Below are 16,474 nucleotides of genomic sequence, written 5' to 3' on the forward strand. Positions count from 1 at the left end.
CTCCACATCCGGGCATTCCTCAAGGCCAGCCCACGCCTCCCTCTCTGTCCTCTCGCAATAGGAACCGGAAGTGGGGACCGGTATCCTTGTAGCCGCTTAGCAACGCGAAAGGGTCAAGTGACTCCATCAGCTGACTCCGGTGGAGGAAGGCGCTGTGGTTACCAGTTCTGGAGGTGTTGCAGTCACGATTGCCCGGCTGGGGGCCCGAGCCGAACTGTCACCGTCAGAATGTCGGGCAAAGACCGGATTGAAATCTTCCCTTCGCGAATGTAAGTCAAAGAGTAGGACAAGTGGCACCAGGTTCAGGAACACCTTCCCGGAGCGAATGCCTGCGTACCCTTGGCCGCCAGCCTGCATCCCTGTTTTCGGGGCCGCTCCTGAGCTTTCCCCGGGGTCTGTCCATGAGTTGAGAGCGAGACTTCCCGATGGCTCCTTACCTGTTCCTCCTGAGAGAACAGACGGGGCAAGATGGTTCCAGTGCTAACGAAAAGGCGTCCGCCTGCTGGCTTTTTTGGAAGTCTGAGGTCTTTACTTACCCCCCCCCCCCACACACACACCCTCTGAGCCACACACACACAGTTTACATAACTGAGCCGTCGCTAGCTCTGCCTTACAGGGCTCATCAGTGCTGAGGAGTGAGTTGGAGAAGCTAAGGTGGTTTTGACCGAAGTTATGTGATGAGAGAATATAGGCGGCTCCCAAGCCGGAGTGGCGTTGAATGAGTCGCCCTACCGCACGCAGCTGTCGGGTTTAATCTTGGATCCCGTCCAGTGTCACCTGCTGTGGGACGACGGACCTGGGCTTCTGAAGCACTCCCTCGCCCTCGTAGTGCCACTCTTGACGTTGTCACGCGGATATTTGTGCGGTGGGATCTTTCTCTCCCGGCTAACCTGTGGGCCATCTCTTGGACGAGGGAGGCATCTTTAATGCATAGGAGGTCCCCCAAAATGTTCCTTGAACCTTCGCTTTGGGATGGGGGATCGGCTGAATTGCAGGCTGCCTTTCTGTTTTGGTCTACATCTTTGTAAAGGAAAGTTTACGTTTTCTCAAATACGCATTGTGGAGAGTGAAGATAGTTCTTATTTGTGCTCTTGTCTTTGAAGAAGGAAATAGTTTTTACTCTGATATTTCAGTCTTTTTCTCCAGGTCGTGTTTGGACGGGTGGGTATGTGTGTGCTATTGGATTGTTTTCTAGATCCTATTTTTTTTTCCTCCTCACAGAACCCGAGGACTCTTAAATTTATTTTTTATGTGCATTTGTGTAGAAGTGTTAGATCCCCTGAAACTGGAGTTACAGATAGTTGTGAACTGCCATGTGGGTGCCGAGAACTGAACCCAGGACCTCTAGAAGAGCAGCCAGTGCTCTTAACCGCTGAGTCTCTCCAGCCCAGTTCCCCCCCCCCGCCCCAGCTACCCCTCCCCGACTGAATGTCCATCTCTGCCACAGGCTAGTCGTGGAGAAATGCACTGCCTGCCACACAGACAAAGATCGAGACGTCCCTAGGGTGATCTCAAAACTCAGCGTGTAATAACCCCAGCCAAACCTTACTGAGAGAGACACCAGATTCCAACATGGCTGCCAGAAACATAAGGCTAGGACGACCCCAGTCTTCCCCTCATACCAATTATAGTAGCCCAGTGGCAGGGCTCTTCCCTAGCATACACAAAGCCCTGGTTGAATTCCCCCAGCGCCTCAAAAGTAAAAATAACAAGCGTGCCTGGAACAAAGCTCAAAACTGACAGAAGAATTCAATACTTGTTTTTAGCTAACACCTGATCCTAGACCTCTCTTCTACAGAACATTAATTTAAAAAGGGTTTTTTTTCTCCCGCCAATTGGATATATATTTTTGTATAACTCACAAATGTGTCAGGGGCCTGAGAGAGCCCTTTTATGAAACGTAATCATTCGGAAGGACAGTGTCTCTGAGGCAGCCACAGGCTGGACTCAGCCCTTAGTGATTTTCACTCTTCGGGCTCCACTTGGTTTTATTCATCCTCTTTCAGATGCCCAGGCACGTCTGCAGGAACCAGAGTGGAGCTGAGCTTGGCCTCGCCCTCTGTGGTCTCACTGCTTCAAGTAATGTCTGGCCATGTTTAATCACTAGTCACAACGCTAGTGTGCTTTTGCTTTACTTTGGAGCCTTTAATTTAGGACTAGGAGGTGAAAATGGATTTCTGTGGGCAAGGAGAATGGTAGGGGAGTGAGGGCAGCAGCTGTTACTTGAGAACACTCAGCTTGCTTGTCCAGGGGAAGTGAGGTGTGGGAAGTAAATGTTTTCCCCACAGTTTGACAGCAGGTTCTTTGTCATACAGTCAGATGTCTTTGATTCAGTAGGAGATAAAGTCACTGTTTTAGCTGAAGGTCAAACTTCTTATTTCTTTCTTTCTTTCTTTCTTTCTTTTTTTTTTTTTCTGTAAGGCTGAGCAGCTCTGCAACGGAAAGGAACAGGTTTAACAGCCATGGTCGAGATCACACAGCACTGACTGTGGCTCCACTTGGTGCTGTTGTCCTGTGGAATGTTGCTTTCATTCAGGTATCACCCAAGAAAAGGAAACAAATTTATGTGGAAGCGAAGGAGGGCCTAGGGATGCAGCTCAGCCAAAGGGTGGAACACTTGGCCAAAGTACACAATACAGGGGCTTTCAGCCACCAGTACCACATAAAACTGGGTGTGGTGGCATACGCCTGAAGCACAGTACTCAAGAAGAAGAGCCAGGATGAGGGGCTCGAAACCAGCCTGGGCTACACAAGATGCTGTCTCAAGCTTTGGGGGGGGGGGGCACAGAACCTTAGAGTTAATAGAAGTCAGGTGAATTCTTGGTTCTTGTAAATGTTCAGACAGGTCACCCTTTTTTCCTACCTTTTCTTATTTTCTTTCTCTTTAAAAAAAATTTGCAGGCCTGGTCTCATGTCCCAGGCTGGCCTCTAACTCATTATATAGCCCAGGCTGACCTTCCCCTTCCAATCTTCTTGCCTCTACCTCCCAAGTGCTGGGGTTACAGACATTCACCACTCTGTATCCAGTTCTAGTCGCTCTTGAGTCTCAATGACTGAAAACTTCTCCTCACTGAAGTTCAGTCGTCTAGAGTTTTAGTTTATCCATCAGTTCATCCATGAGCTCCAAATTTGCAGGAATCTGCAGTGCTAGGAGCACCCTAAATTTTATCCAACTTTGTCTCCCCACTCCTTGTGTGTGTGTGAGTGTGTGTGCATGCACACGTGCATGTGTGCATACATGTTGCATGCCTGTGGGTGCATGTGCCTGTGGAGGTCAGAACAGGATGTCTGGTGTGCCACAGTTAATAAAAACCCAGAGACAGAGATTGGGGTTCAACCTGAAGGTCAGAAAAGCAAAACAGCCAGCCACTGGCACTTACCTCTACCTCAGTCCAAAATGGCAGCCTCCAGGAATCTCAGAATGAGACTGTCTGAGAGCTGTCTCCTCCCGTTTTATACTCCTCTCTAGTGCTGAGATTAAAGGCGTAGCCACTACCGCCTGAATTCTGTGGCAAACTAGTGTGACTACTGGGATTAAAGGTGTGTGTCAACACTGCCTGGTCCGTAAGGCTGACCAGTGAGACTGTTTTACTCTCTGAACTTCAGGCAAGCCTTATTTATTAAAATACAAATGAAATCTCACTACGGTTTGATGTCTTCCTCTATTACTTTCCCTATTTCGCCTTGAGACAGTCTCACTGGAAGCTTGTGGTTTGGGCTAGACTCCTGTAGAAATGAACTACTACTGTAGCCATGGGCTGCGTTCCACTGCCTGGCTAGCTTTACCTGAAATAATTACATGGAAACTGTATTCTTTTAAACACTGCTTGGCCCATTAGCTCTAGCCTCTTACGGGCTAACTCTCACATCTTGATTAACCCATTTCTATTAATGAGTGTAGCACCATGAGGTGGTGGCTTACCAGGAAGATTCTTAACCTGCATCCATCTTGGAGAGGAGAGCTATAGCGTCAGCCTCACTTCCCTTCTTTCCAGCATTCTGTTCTGTCTTCCCCGCCTACCTATGTTCTGACCTATCAGGCCAAGCAGTTTTCTTTATTAATCAACCAATGAAACAACAGATAGATAAAGACCCCCCTACATCAGACTCCTGATGAGAGAGCTCTCAGGATTTGTCTGTCTGTCTGTCTGTCTCCCAGTGCTGGGATTACAGGCACATGCAGGCATGCCCGGCTGTCTACCTGGGTACTGGGTCCTTGGGCTGGAAGAGCAAGTGCTCTTACACACTGACTCATCTTCCCAGTCCCTCATCCAATCTTTTGCATCTTAACTCTGGTATTTATTGTCAACAGTGCAGAATGTTCTGTGTACACATTGGTGTGGATGGCTCTTGTTTAGACTGGAAGCTGAAGCGGCTTCACTGGATTAGACCTCTGGCGAGGCTGGTCTCTGCGCTTGCCCACTGCTAACTGTCTTCCAGATGGAGAGCTGTTCAGGTGCTGCGACTTTACATCTTTCAGGGAGGGGGGCAGTGTGGAGCTGGGGCCTGGTGAACCTAGGCTGGCAAGTCACTGGAATCAAATTTGGCTCAAACTCCTGCCTGCTTGCTCTTCCATGATTAACTATGGGGACGTTGCTCTACTTTTCTGAGCCCCACTTTCCTAAGTTAATGTCTAAGGTTTTCTCCATTTGTAGAATTACCATAACCTCCTAGTGGATTTGCCCACAGATTCACTAATACATGCTATTTTGCTGTGTGCCTGGGCCGAGCAGCCTCTGAGAGAGATTATATTACCCAAACCCCTTTTCTCACTATAAAATTTTATCTGTCATGTGACCACTAAAACACCGATATCATTTTCCACTATTACTGAGTTTACTTTGGTGTTAGGATTTCTGGTGAGGAAAAAATGCAGTAAGTTTAGGAGGCTTCACTATTAGGTTAGTGGGCCACTTCCGGATCTTATATATGCATTTTGTTACTGGACACATTTAAAAATGAATACAAACTGATAATAGGGACTTGGTTTATGACAGGGAAGCACTTTAACCCATGCGAGCAATAGAAACATAGTGCATCATTGTAGATAAAGTGTAGAATGTACCATAAAATGTAGCGGTAACAAAGCAAGCTTAGGTTTTCCCCAAGCCTCATTTCCTAAAGAAAGCCGTTTCTAATTTCTGCCAGTCCTCTCAAGAGCTGTTCTTTGCATTGGAATGAGCACATTCATGTCTTTGTTCTCAGAAGACAGCACATAAATCTGCTATGGAGGTATTTCTTGTGCCTTTTAAGTGGTGACAATAAATGTGTTTGCTTTGTTTTTGTAGGGCTCAGACCATCATGAAGGCTCGATTAAAAGGAGCACAGACAGGCCGAAACCTCTTGAAGAAAAAATCTGATGCCTTAACTCTTCGATTTCGACAGATCCTGAAGAAGATAATAGAGGTAGAGTAAGCTTTGCTTAGAGCAGGGCAGCTATTCAATGTCTGTCTAAGGAAAACCAAGTATGGCCTTTGGCACTTAAAATTTCCTTTCCTCCGTGTCCCTTCCTCCCTCTCTCCCTCTCTACCACCTCTCTTTCTGGTGGTGGGGATTGAGCATAGGACCTCATGTATGCTAATACACACCTTACCACTGAGGGAACTATCTACTTCCTAATTCTCCTTTACATTATTTAAATCAATTCTCGTCTTTTCAAAAAGAATAATCCTTTATAGTAAGTGCAATCATAGAGAACTGCGGGCACATGTGCACAGGAGGATATAAGTTGCAAAGAAGTCGTGGTAACACCTAAACTCCATCACGTGTCCTTGGAGCCACGCTTGCCTCCTTCACCTCATGTGTTCTTCCTGATGTCCCCTTCATTCTGTTCTGTGACTAAGATGCTTTTATCTTTGTCCTATTAAAATTGAGAAAGGGTCTTATTCTGTAGGCCAGGATAACTCATGGCAGCTCTTCTGCCTCGGTCTCTCAGTGCTGGGATTACAGGCATAAGACATTGTATCTGGCTTCCTACTTCCTAGAACTTCTTTTGACTGTCTTCTCTGGCCATTCTGATCTCTTCCTAGAGGCCATTGCCTGTCATGAAGTGGCTGCTTGGGTTACTTCTCATTTTATTCTTTTCCTAGCACATTCCAGTCCGTGATGTTTTCTTGGTTGATGGGTTCACTCCTACTAGAGAATTGAATTTCCAGAGAGTAAGGACTTGGTCTTTTCAGTCTTCTATTTCCAGTGCCTGAAACAGTGCCAGTGCATAGTAGGTTTTGTTGAGTGGTTATTTTGGGCAAATGGTGGTGAATTATACAGAATAGTATAGAAACAATACATAATCATTCTCAAAACTAAGGATTCTATTGCTAGGTCGTTTCTTACCTCCAGCAATCCCATCTCTCATTTCTCTGAGTTAGTTTTAGAATTTTTTTAAATATGAATTTGTTTCTTGTATTTTACATGTGCACACACACACACACGTCACAGCACATGTGTGGAGGTCAGAAGACAGCATCAGGAGTTGGTTCTCCCCTTCCACCTTGTTGAGGCAGTGTCTCCTGGTCTCTGCTGCTGACCTATGTGTGCCAGACTGGATGACCAGATGATTCTTCTAGCTCCGCTATTGTCTCATAGGAGTGCTGGGATCACAGGTGTGAGCCACCTTTTTTTCCCGCTCTGAGACAGGGTCTCACTATGTAATTCTGACTGGCCTAGAACTCTTGATGTATACCAGACTGATCTTGAATTCAGAGAGATCTGCCTGCTTCTGCTTCCTGAGTGCTATAGTTAAAGATGTGCATCACCATGCCCAGCCCTTCTGGCTTTTACATGGGATCAAGATCAAGTCATCAGGTCCTTTTTTTACCCACTAAGCTGTCTCTCTGAAAGCATGTACCCAGAGTACTATGTGCATACACGTGGATTTTATAATACCTGTATGGTATTTCCTTGTGGATAATAGAATAATGGTATGTTGTCCAATGTTTAGTCTTAACAGTGGCTAGGGAGGAGGATATGCGTAACTCCTCTGTGTGTGAGTGCTAACATTGTTCCAGAAAATAATTTCACAGTCTTCTGTGGTCACTGAAATTTTTTATAAGTAACTGCCAAAATCTTAATACCAGTTTATGTTCTTACAAAATGCTATCCAGGAGGGCTTGTTTTCTTAGCTCCTTCCTAACAGGCACTGAGGATGTCTGTGTTGCCCGTCTGTGGCGCTGAAGTCATCTTCAGTTTGTGCTACTTCCAGTTCTGTATGAACTTGTACAGCTTTTCATGTACGCTGATAATTTGGTTCTCTTGGTGAATTTCTTCTCTTTTCATTTGAAAACAGTCATACATTCTGGTAAATCTATAAAACACTAAAAATATTTTTTTCATATCTGTAAACTAAAGGACAGTTGAGATCTTTTGACTCTCTTAGATTCAAAGCAATGAACTTACAGTTGCTAGGCAAGTGCTCTTCCACTGAACTATACTCTCTGTTCCTGAATTAAAACTATAAATAAAACAACTAAAATTCCTTAATTTTTATGTTGTTAAATTTGAAGTTTAGCCCTCTGTCTCCCCTCATCACGCCTGTTTCCAGACAGGGTCTCACTCACTGGCCAGCTGGAGGCTTTTACTTCAGTCCTCCTGCTTCCTTCATCCAGAGTCGGGAATTGGTGTGAACCACTGTGCCTGGGACTCCTTATAGGTCTAAATTATATAAGGCTTAGAAGGGGTTAAAAGGGCTAGAAAAATATTGTTCTATTTTGTTGCTTTATAGCTATTTATCTGTTTTGAGAGAGGGTCTTACTTTTTTGTCCTGTTTGCCCATGAATTCACGGGCAAGCAATTCTCTGGACTTAATTAATCTGAATAATTGTGACTATAGCGCAGAACACCACCCCTGGCTTATAATTTTCTGTTTTGTTTTAATTTTGTTTTGGTTTTCTTGCAACAGTTCCACATACCCTGAGCAGACCTCAGGCTGCCGTGTAGTGACGAGAACTGTCTTTCTCTCTCTGCCTCCTAGGTGCTAGGATTACAGGTGTATGTCACCACGCCTTGCTCACAGTATATGTGTATATCTGTGTAGGTGTGTGTGTGTGTGTGAGTGCAGGTGCCCGCAGAGGCCAGAGGACCTGAGTTCAAATGCCTAGAACCAACAAAAAGCTGGGTGTGGCCAGGTGGTGGTGGCGCACACCTTTAATCCCAGCACTCAGGAGACAGAGGCAGGTGGATCTCTGTGAGTTCGAGGCCAGTCTGGTCTACAAGAGCTAGTTCTAGGACAGGCTCCAAAGCTACAGAGAAACCCTGTCTCAAAAAACAAAAACAAAAACAAACAAACAAAAAAAGCTGGGTGTGATCTCATGAGCCTGTAACTCCAGGGAGGATAAATTGGGGTAGGGGTGCTGGGGCTTGTTGGGTGCTAGCCTGGCTCCAAATTCAATTAGAAGAGACCCTGTGTCCATCAAATAAGGTAGAGTCATAGAGCAGGACAACCAGTACCCCTCTACACATACACCTGACACACACATGGAGGGGGTCCTATTGAATATGTATTATCTCCTTTTTAGGGATGGGTCTTTCTTGGTGGAGAAATGTTGTAAGTTAGAAGTTTGTCATTTTGCCGGGCGGTGGTGGCGCACGCCTTTAATCCCAGCACTCGGGAGGCAGAGGCAGGTGGATCTCTGTGAGTTCGAGGCCAGCCTGGTCTACAAAGGGAGTTCCAGGACAGGCTCCAAAGCCACAGAGAAACCCTGTCTCGAAAAAACAAAAACAAAAACAAAAACAAAAAAAAAAAAAAAAAAAAAAAAAAGAAGTTTGTCATTTTGTGAATGGATGGACAGTTGATTGGTCTTTTATTACAATAAATTCTCACGTAGACCTGGGCTTGTTTCTGAATACTCTGTTCTGTTTAATCTGTCCCACACCAGACATGTTTCCTTATTTTAGCAGGTTTTTAATTAATTCAGCTAATTTCCTACTCATATGACCCTGTTTCTCTTCTCTTAAAAAAAAAAATCATCGGCCCCAGCACTCAGGAGGCAGAGGCAGGCGGATCTCTGTAAGTTCGAGACCAGCCTGGTCTACAGAGCTAGTTCCAGGACAGGCTCCAAAGCCACAGAGAAACCCTGTCTCGAAAAACCAAAAAAAAAAAAAAAAAAAAAAAAAAAAATCATCGGCTATTCCCAAGTATTACATTTTCAGCTGTACTCTGGAGTCTGCACACCAAAGGCTTTTAGACTCTAGGGGAATTTAGAAGATTAATTTGAACAAATCAGCATGGACTTATTCAAGAATAATCAAGCCTCACTAGATTCAGTTTTCTGTTTGGCTATGAGCTTATTTTAATTTTTTTTTTTTTTTGAGACAGGGTTTCTGTACAGCCCTAGCTGTCCTAAACTTGTAGACCAGGCTGGCCTCGAACTCATAGAGATCTGTCTGCCTCTGCCTCCCTATTAAAAGCATGTGCCACCACTGCCCTTCTGAGTTTACTTTAATTTTAGAGCTCATGGTTTTCTAATATTGTCAGGACCATGATCAAAATTGTCCAAAACTTGAGCTTTATGTTTTCTCATTACTAAGTCAGTTTTTGATTCTGATACTTTATATAAAATACTATTTCAGGAACTAATTATGGTATGATTTTGTTGTTGGTGGCAATTCTTTCTCAGACTAAGATGCTGATGGGTGAAGTGATGAGAGAAGCTGCCTTTTCATTGGCTGAGGCCAAGTTCACAGCAGGAGATTTCAGGTAAGAACAGGGTGTTTGAAAAAACCCACAGTGCTTTCAAGTTCATAGTTTCATAACATTTTAATTAAAAAATATGTAGACACTCAAGACAAAGGATACAGTAATAGGAATATTTTTAACACTATAACCTTAACCTATTACTTTCAAAATGTTCCTTTTCTATAAGTGGCAAATGTAGAATACTTGATATTTTGAAACTCATTTTCATTTACCATTGTGTCCTAAACATTTTTCCCTGTTTCCCAGGTTTGCACTCTTAAGAAGTCATATCATTTATTCACCTTTTCTTCTAGTGCCAGGTCTTTGAGTGAATCCTAGATTGTTGAACTATGAGGAAATGAACTATGAGCATTTTCATGCACACATATTTTTGTTTCTAGGGTATATTTTTTGAAAATGGAATCTGTTAACTCAAAATCAAGAGCTTTTTGGCTTTTATCATGTCATTATAGCTTGACAAAGCATACATACTGATTTGCAAATGGATTATGCCCATTTATTCCCTCCTGATTCTCTAAGTAAGTCTGGAGATAAGTGGTTACTCCCATTTTGACTGAACGTGTTTCTGAGGGTACATGGCCAGTTAGGGACAGACGTGGAAGTTGTTTTCTGAACTTTTTAGTTTCCTGTTTCATGACATGGGCCCTTCTTACTGTAGGAGCTTTTCCTGCCAGGAAGGTCTTACACCTGAGGGCCATGAGGCCAGCTGAGCGGCAGGTCTTACGATCTGCCAGTGCTGGTAGGATAACATAATCGGGTTTTTACTTTCCCAGCAGAAGGGGAACATTAGTAGAGTGTATTTGATGTGGTTATAGGGAAATACTCTTTTTTTTGGTAGCAGATGGTGAGTTGGATGACATCAGAAGAATGTTAGGATAAAGACTGTGAATAGCGGCTTAGCCACCTACACAGCAAACCTAGAAGGAAAGCGTTCTCTTCCGTTTTCTGCTGGGAACATACCCTCTAAAGTCACATGTCCAATGCTGATTGTAACCCAGGCTGTCCACATACTCTAAACTTGGTTGTCCTATGGCGGTGATTTAGCTCTTATTTGTTCTTTACTCTCTGAGGGCCTCCGCTGCCACTGTTGAGTTTTCTTTGCTGGAATTAAGATGATTTCCAATACATAATGTGACTTCTTACTCTGGATTTCAATGCTGAAACTATCCAGTGGGCCCTATTGATTTATTTCTTCAACAAATCTTTCTTTTTTATTTTCCAGCACCACAGTTATCCAAAATGTAAATAAAGCACAAGTGAAGATCCGTGCCAAGAAAGATAACGTGGCAGGTAACTGACCAGCCCCGAGAGTCCCTGGAGGGGTAATGGTGACATTTGGAGCTAGTCAGCTGCACGACAACATCGCAGTGTCCTAATTTCTCCTAAATAAGAACATCTTGATGGCATGTTACAACCACAGGGGTGGGAGAAAAAAAAAAACAAGCCCAGTCTGTGAATCCACACACGTATCTTCATTGTTTTCATTCAACAGGCGTTACCTTGCCGGTGTTTGAGCATTACCATGAAGGAACTGACAGTAAGTGTGGATATCTTCAGATGTATAATTTTAACTGAAAAATATAGTTGGCAGTCACTTGCCATTTCAAAAGATGAGGCTTTGTCTTTTATTAACAATTCACTAACTAGACCTCTGTGTTATCTCTGCTTAAACTGCACGCATCTTGAATTGTTTATAATTTCCAGTTTGTGTCTTTTAAAAGTCTGATAAGATCTTACATTCTGTGATGCATTCTGAAGGCTGGATCTTCCTAGATGGTTGTAGCTCATGCCAAGCTTTATGGAATTGTTCCTTTCCTAATCTGGCAGCATTTGTGAGGATAAGTAACACTGTTTAGTCTTCTTAGAGTGACGTAGTTAACCTTTTCCCATATAAAAATATTCTTTCTTCATGAACTCGTTCATTGAATTGTGCACAATGTTAATGGTGGCTCATGTAAAGGAAGAATCTGTACAGAAAGCTCCTTGCACTAATAGCATTGACCACTGTTAGCTAACTTATCAAGCCTGTGAAGTGGCTGTTTTCCCTCTAGGGCTGGTTATGTAGCTCGGTGGTAAAGGCTGTCTAGTGTGTTTAGTTTTTGATTGTATACGCAGCACACGCGCGCACACACACACTTCTCTCCTTATGGTTACTCTAGTAGCCTTATAAAAACCCAAGTGCTGTTTAGTATGTTATAAAACATTGTTGTCCAAGCATACAGTCATTACCGTCCCAATCAGAGACGCTGTGGTAACCTGCAAGAGATCCTTAAGATGGGCTTGTTGACCTTCCTCAGGAGAGAAGGTAGGGTCATGGGATCCTCAGCTGAGATTCTAGTCGTTCCCTGAGGGAATTCTGTTCCAGCTGCACATGGCCTCTGGGGGTGCTGGAGTGTATAAAGCAGAGAAGACTAGAGGGGGCTCAGCTGTGCAGCTATGGGGAAGTTAACCATGCTAGACTTTCCTGTGAGGCAACATTTGGGGTCACCTCATTTTTATACTTAACTCATGCCCTATAATATAAGCCCAATAAACTCATTTGTTCATCAAGCTAGACTTAAGGGTCTGTCACTGGTGCCGTGTTGGTCGAGTAGACACCTGTTCGTGTGAGCCTGGAATGGGGATTTTGTGCTTGGCATTTGCATTTAATAGGAATGAATTGTCTTTCCATCTTTGTCATTATTCACAATTATTTTCCTTTTGGAAATTTCATGGAGGATTATTTACTCCCTAACGAAAAATGTTGTCTGACTGGTTCTTTCAGGCTATGAACTGACTGGTTTAGCCCGAGGTGGGGAACAGCTGGCTAAACTAAAGAGGAATTATGCCAAAGCAGTGGAACTACTGGTGGAACTAGCTTCGCTGCAGGTGCGTTGCACAGAGGCCTCTCCAGCCTGGCTTCTGACAGTCACGTGGGCACTATCAGGGCTTGTGCTGGAGCACACTCAGCTCAGATGGCCCTGAGACACAAGCCTAATGACTGACTCCGGAGCGGTAGTGGTGTCTGCTCGCCGGCCTTTGCACGTGCCTTGTGGCACAGATCCCTCTGCTAAAGGAGAGCAGCAGGGGCAGTATTAGAGTCAGTGCCCATGACATGGCTGTGGATGTGGCCTGTTTCTGCACATCTGGGTTCTGAGTGAATGCTTCTCCATAGAAGCAGCACTCGTTCTGTAGAAATCTTGTGGGTATTTTCTGCTTCTAAGGCTGGCTGAAAAGAAGTGAGTTGTCTTTGGGTCCCCACATGTTTTCTGTACGCGCAGTCCGAGGGGGGTCGAGTGAACAGGCATGACTGGTCATAAACATGTGCTTGCTACCAATCTGTCCTTTGATTTTAGACTTCCTTTGTTACCCTGGATGAAGCCATTAAGATAACCAACAGGCGTGTAAATGCCATCGAACATGGTGAGTCAAAGCCGCCGGGAGACGCTTTGTTCATCAGCCCCTTGTTAGGCAGCTACCAGGACTCAGGCCCAATCCAGACTGGGAGGTGAGAGGTGCCCCTGCCAGGGGAGAGAGAAGTGTGTCCACCAGTGCATCCTGAGGGAGTTGCAGGGTTTGGAATGCCATCTACCATCTAACTCATGCAGTTAGTGAGGTAGAAATTCTATTCCTCACGAGCCGTAGTACTTTCTTAAGTTCTATCCGTTGATTGGATGATAGCTTTCTTTTTAAATTTGAAGATTTAAAAATTTAAATTTGAAGATTAAATCTTGGAATCTCTTCTTTAGGCTATTGTTGTCTCATTTTGCTACATTTATTTTCTATCTTTTATCTATTATTTTAAAAATACAACTATTTAACAATTTTCTTGGCTGAAGAACCAACTCAGTTTCCATGAAAGAAATGTTTATTCATCCTTGGTAAGAGAGGAGCAAACCCTGAAGCACAGAAGTTCCTGCAGCGGTGCCGGGATAGTATTATCTCATCTAAAAATAAGTCTGGCCACATTACGTGGTGGTGCCTAAGTATTGTACCACTGAGCTGCACCATTACCCCAGAAACACAATTCTTGTATTTTAGTGTTAGTCTTTGTTTCATTGAACTTCCATCAAAACAAAACGAGTAATGTCATAGTTCTCAACCTCAGATAGCTCACAGTACAGAATAGGAACAGGAGATGTGATGTTATAGTTCACAGCACAGAATAGGAACATGGTATGTAAAGCCGAGCTGAGTGACATGTAGAATGGTCCCAGCATTCCCTCCTCTCGGTTTTTAACCATGGTGTTCTAGTGTATTTAAGGTAACGTCTGTGGCTTATTGTTGCCTGTTCAGGTGTACTCAGTATCAGCATTAGATTTGTTTTGACCAGTATTGGTATCTGTACATAGCTGGAAGGTATATACCAAAATAATTACAAGATAGTTTAATTTGGCTGGATTACATCTCATTTTAATTTTTTGTGTTTTTGTTTTCCAAGTTCTCTGCATTAAGTGCACATTATTTCTACAATTAGAAAATAAATACTGTACAGCTGAATATTGGTAATTTTCTGAGAGGGCACTGAAGTTCTCACATATGTATATTTTAACTCTAGTTATCATTCCCCGGATTGAACGCACCCTTGCCTATATCGTCACAGAGCTGGATGAGCGAGAGCGAGAAGAGTTCTATAGGTTTGTTGAACTGGCACTTAACTGTTTTTTCCTCCATATAGTACAGTCTCAGTTTGCTCCGTGACTAATGTACTTATGTTCTTTTGAATAATCAGAGTTTATTTTATTCTGTTAATGAGAACAAGAAATAAATGTTGGGCATGTGGTGCTTGTTTACAATCCCCGAACTCAGAAGGCAAGACTGTAAGCTCAAGGCTAGCCTGGGCTATCTCAGAATATACACTCTGAGAGAATAAAGCTGGGAGAAGAAATAGTAACAGCTGGTTCCTCTGCCTGCATCTTGGTTTTCCATTTCAGTTTACTGTGGGTAACAGCAGTCTAGAAGTGTTAAATGGGAAATTAAAGACCTAATATGTAGGTTTTCAACTGTATGTTCTTCCAGGTTGCATGAGCCATTGAGGTGCTGTGCTATCAGATGAGGCTTCACTTCATCTAACACACCCACCCTTACACTAGCTGCCACCAGTCACTTGGTAGCTGTTAGTTGTCATGTTTGTAGTGGTTCTTGTGTTTCCTTTAAGGAAAGAGGTGAAAGTTTTTGACTTGTTATTCCCTTAGTATATTTAATTTTTACATTAAACTTTTTTTTTAATCACACTTGCCTTAGTGGACAGATATAAAGCTTAGCCACTAAGGGTTGACTATGCACGAAGAGGCATACTACACAAACATAGTTTTAGATCTGCAGGTCTTAGCATATCCACTGCAGAGTTGGATGAATATGCTTCCAAGATCGGTGTCATGCTTCGCATATAGATCAAACATGGCATCTCCAAAACTTTATGCCTTTCAGAAAAACTAGTAAGATTATTCTTTAAAACACAAAGAGTGATTGTGTTGGGTCTCTCCTACTAAAACCTTAGATGAGAAATGAACTGAGCACGCCACCCTATTCACTGCACATTGAGTATGTGCAGGTAATAGAGAGTACTTGGGCATTCCCAACTAGTGAATCACATGCTAGAACTAGCACCATATGTGGTGAGAAAAAGGTTCGCTCACAGTTTGTTTTTGAAATCTAGAGCAGTAGGAGTAACTATTAAACAAAGGGGCCGTGCTCTAAGTTTGCAGAAGAGGGTGGGTGAGAAGGGTGTTTAGAGGAACATGCTGGTCTTAGATCTTGAAGCAGCTCAGTGTGACATGGAATCGTAGTTATCATTCATGTTCAGGGTTATAGTGACCCAAAAATTTTGAAAACAGAATGCTCAGAATCAGGCCCTTTACAGGATGGATTTCAGGTTTTATTTAATGTAGGCTAGGGTGTCTGCAATCAGATATTAAAAGATATTTTCCCTCAAACATTTTAAAATGGCAAAAATGACAGAAGATGTTTCCAGTAGTCCCATGGTTATTACCTTTTTTATTGTTTATTGAATGAAGACATTCATGTTCCTTTTCACTGAAAGAACATTCAGAGAGTCCCCTTTTTGCAGGTTAAAGAAAATACAGGAGAAGAAAAAGATTATCAAGGAAAAATTCGAGAAGGAGTTGGAGCAGCGTAGGGCAGCTGGAGAAGTGATGGAGCCTGCCAACCTGCTGGCCGAGGAGAAGGACGAAGACCTATTGTTCGAGTAACGGCCCCTTCACTCCCTCAGACCCAGCACCCGCTCCATTTTAACTCAGTGTGTAGGTTTGGTATGTGTGGGTATTTATTTTGGCATAAGAATTCCCCTGGCTGTAAGATTAAGGATGCCCCGTGAGACTATTTCTCCTGCATCCTAATTCAGCAACCACTTATCACAGTTGAATGAGATTTGTAAAACTTGCCCAGCAACTTACATACTTTCCTCTGTGAAAGTGTCACACGATCCTCTGTACAGTAGCTTCACTGGTTCAAACAAACATTCATGGTCTCGGCCAATGGCTGTGAGCAGCCCTCGCTCCTACCCACTTGCAAACCTTGACACTGTTGGCTGAGGCTGCACAGCCACTGTTGTGTTACTGTAGTCTTCCCAGCTCTATGCCTATTTTTCTTTGCACGATAAGTCTGTCTGTAATGGAAGCAGTTCTGACCATTTAAATGTGACTTATGAACAGAGTAAAATGATTTAAAAACTTGTTGTTTCTTTTTCTTTTTACTGAGAATAGTGATTATATCCTTGGTGCAGATCAGTGACCTTATTGCCACTCATAGCTTTTACCAAAGACCTGTAGCTAGGAGCCA

At 43.4% G+C, this 16,474-nt stretch overlaps 1 protein-coding gene across 1 annotated transcript; it reads left to right on the forward strand.

The window, feature by feature from the left end:
• Positions 1-16: 16 nt before the first annotated feature.
• Atp6v1d (ATPase H+ transporting V1 subunit D) lies at positions 17-16,368 on the forward strand. Its single transcript, XM_057782292.1, has 9 exons — positions 17-269; positions 5,289-5,406; positions 9,615-9,694; positions 10,917-10,984; positions 11,187-11,231; positions 12,459-12,562; positions 13,030-13,096; positions 14,232-14,310; positions 15,744-16,368. Exons 1-9 carry the CDS (start codon positions 229-231, stop codon positions 15,883-15,885), a joined length of 744 nt encoding a protein of 247 aa, XP_057638275.1. The 5' UTR covers positions 17-228; the 3' UTR covers positions 15,886-16,368.
• Positions 16,369-16,474: the final 106 nt, after the last annotated feature.

The sequence above is a fragment of the Chionomys nivalis genome, chromosome 10, assembly GCF_950005125.1.
Source record: "Chionomys nivalis chromosome 10, mChiNiv1.1, whole genome shotgun sequence".
Classification (NCBI taxonomy): domain Eukaryota; kingdom Metazoa; phylum Chordata; class Mammalia; order Rodentia; family Cricetidae; genus Chionomys; species Chionomys nivalis.

What these genes read in the sequence shown, in the direction of transcription:
- Atp6v1d (XM_057782292.1), top strand. Translation starts at nt 229, where the DNA reads ATGTCGGGCAAAGACCGGATTGAAATCTTCCCTTCGCGAAT. An exon ending in TTCACAGCAGGAGATTTCAG is followed by an intron (nt 9,695 to 10,916) that starts GTAAGAACAGGG and finishes TTTATTTTCCAG; the next exon opens with CACCACAGTTATCCAAAATG. An exon ending in TGGAACTAGCTTCGCTGCAG is followed by an intron (nt 12,563 to 13,029) that starts GTGCGTTGCACA and finishes CTTTGATTTTAG; the next exon opens with ACTTCCTTTGTTACCCTGGA.